The sequence below is a fragment of the Cyprinodon variegatus genome, unplaced genomic scaffold (genome assembly GCF_000732505.1).
Source record: "Cyprinodon variegatus isolate N-32 unplaced genomic scaffold, C_variegatus-1.0 Scaffold1303, whole genome shotgun sequence".
Classification (NCBI taxonomy): Eukaryota; Metazoa; Chordata; class Actinopteri; order Cyprinodontiformes; family Cyprinodontidae; genus Cyprinodon; species Cyprinodon variegatus.
The window spans coordinates 181,868-183,619 of record NW_015151756.1 but is presented as its reverse complement, the minus strand read 5'-3'; the positions used below and the strand labels follow the sequence as shown (position 1 = coordinate 183,619).

At 40.3% G+C, this 1,752-nt stretch overlaps 1 protein-coding gene across 1 annotated transcript in view; it reads left to right on the top strand.

Moving 5' to 3' along the window:
- Nucleotides 1-1,752, top strand: part of LOC107102720 (diacylglycerol kinase beta-like) — a gene marked incomplete at its 5' end in the record, with an annotated part of 142,513 nt that overhangs the window by 3,837 nt on the left and 136,924 nt on the right. The window contains one exon of the mRNA XM_015402127.1: nt 957-1,030. Coding sequence (XP_015257613.1) covers nt 957-1,030 — 74 coding nt within the window. The remainder of the gene's footprint in view (nt 1-956; nt 1,031-1,752) is intronic.

Genomic DNA, 1,752 nt, shown 5'->3' with positions numbered 1-1,752 from the left:
TAAACACATCCTAAGCTGCATCAGTTCAAACATGACTCAAAGTTGCTTCTTTTCTTCTAGAAAATAATAGGTGTTTTTTGAACAGTAGTAATAAAGAAATGGTTGAGAACAGGCGTGTCTCATTTTATTACATCTGTTCTACATCATGTCAACCACAAATGCAGAACATTTCAGACCTCTTGTAATGATCTCAGAATATTGGACCCAGAATTCGAGGCGAGACAGGCAGTGGGAAAGTTCAAAGCGTTTATTAACAAGCTGGTGCGTGGGGCTGCTCGTCTGCTGCGGGGCGGATCTCTGCAGGGTTAGGAGAATACAGGTCAGTGACTGGATGTGGAGCTGAAGCAAAGTCACTGACCTGATTCAAAGTTCAGTCCGTTCGCGGAGCTTTGACCGCAGTTGCGGCGGGCAACACCCGAAGAGTTCCTAGAGAGCGAGCAGCCGACGCCGAGCAGCAACAGAGTCCAGAAGGGGAATCCAAGGCCGAAGTCAGGAGACAGTTCCAGGTTCAGAAGGCGGTAGAATCCAAGACCAGATGCAACAAACAGAGCAGACAGGGACAAGGCAAAACTCGAGATCCACAGGGCAGAAAACTGGTCATAAACAGGAAAACAGACTAAAGATTGTTAGGAAACGTCTCACCAAAACACACGAATAACCTGGCGCTGATGGGAGGCAAACACACAACTTAAATAGTAGAGGAACCAGGTGGAAATGATCGGCGATAATCAGCCGCAGAACCAATTAGACAGGGGAGCCAGGAGCAAAGGAAAAAACCAAACCATCAGCGCCAAGATCATGACACCTCTAGCTACAACACTTCCAGAGCTGTGGGGCTTTGAACTTCTGCTGTCACCAGCGTCTCCAAACCTCTCCAAATGTGCCAAAATGTGCCAAATGCTCTTACTCAACTATTTGACCCATAGAATATCAGTGCTTGTGTTTCCTGCTTGCAGATCACCCCTCTCCCAGGAACTCACCCTCTCCTGGTCTTGGTCAACCCTAAGAGCGGAGGGCGGCAAGGGGAGCGGTAAGTTTGAGTCCACCTGCAGATCTCTGCTCATAAACTGCTTTTTACTCCACCAGTGGAGTGTTTGACTTGGGGACAAAGTTTTAATAGTTAAAAGATGATAACTGCAAAGTGCTTTTAGATGGATCAGGTTAACATACTGTTAGTCCCAATAAATGATTTACATAGAACAGTTCTCCTTTCTGGTCCTCAAACATTTAAACTTTTTAAAATCCTGATGATGCACATCTGTAACAAAACTATAAGAAACCTTAATTTATAAAAAATTCAGACCTGATTCAGCATTTTTTAGTTTAAAGCTGTTGTCCTTTAAAACCTTTTAATAAATCATAGTCTAAATAGTAGGGTTCACTGCAAAAACAATCTAGAAATAAGTCAAAATTTCTTAGATTAAGTGTATTTATCCTTAATTTGAGTAGGTAAATAAGAGGATTTGCAGATGTAATTGGTCTTTTTGTTTCTTAAAATAAGATAATTAGATAATATGCACTTGAAATAAGACAATGCATATATTTAGGCTTATTTTAAATGTAAATTGTCTTGATCCACTGGTGAAGTGTCTCACTTACCTCCTCAATTCAAGAAAAAATGCACTTATTTGAAGAAAACACCATTAAACTATTGCTTATATTAAATATCAATAAGAGTGTTAGGATAAAAAACTTCAGATTTGTAAACTTAAAGAAAAAGTTAAAAAGAATTTAAGGATAGAAAATTAAATG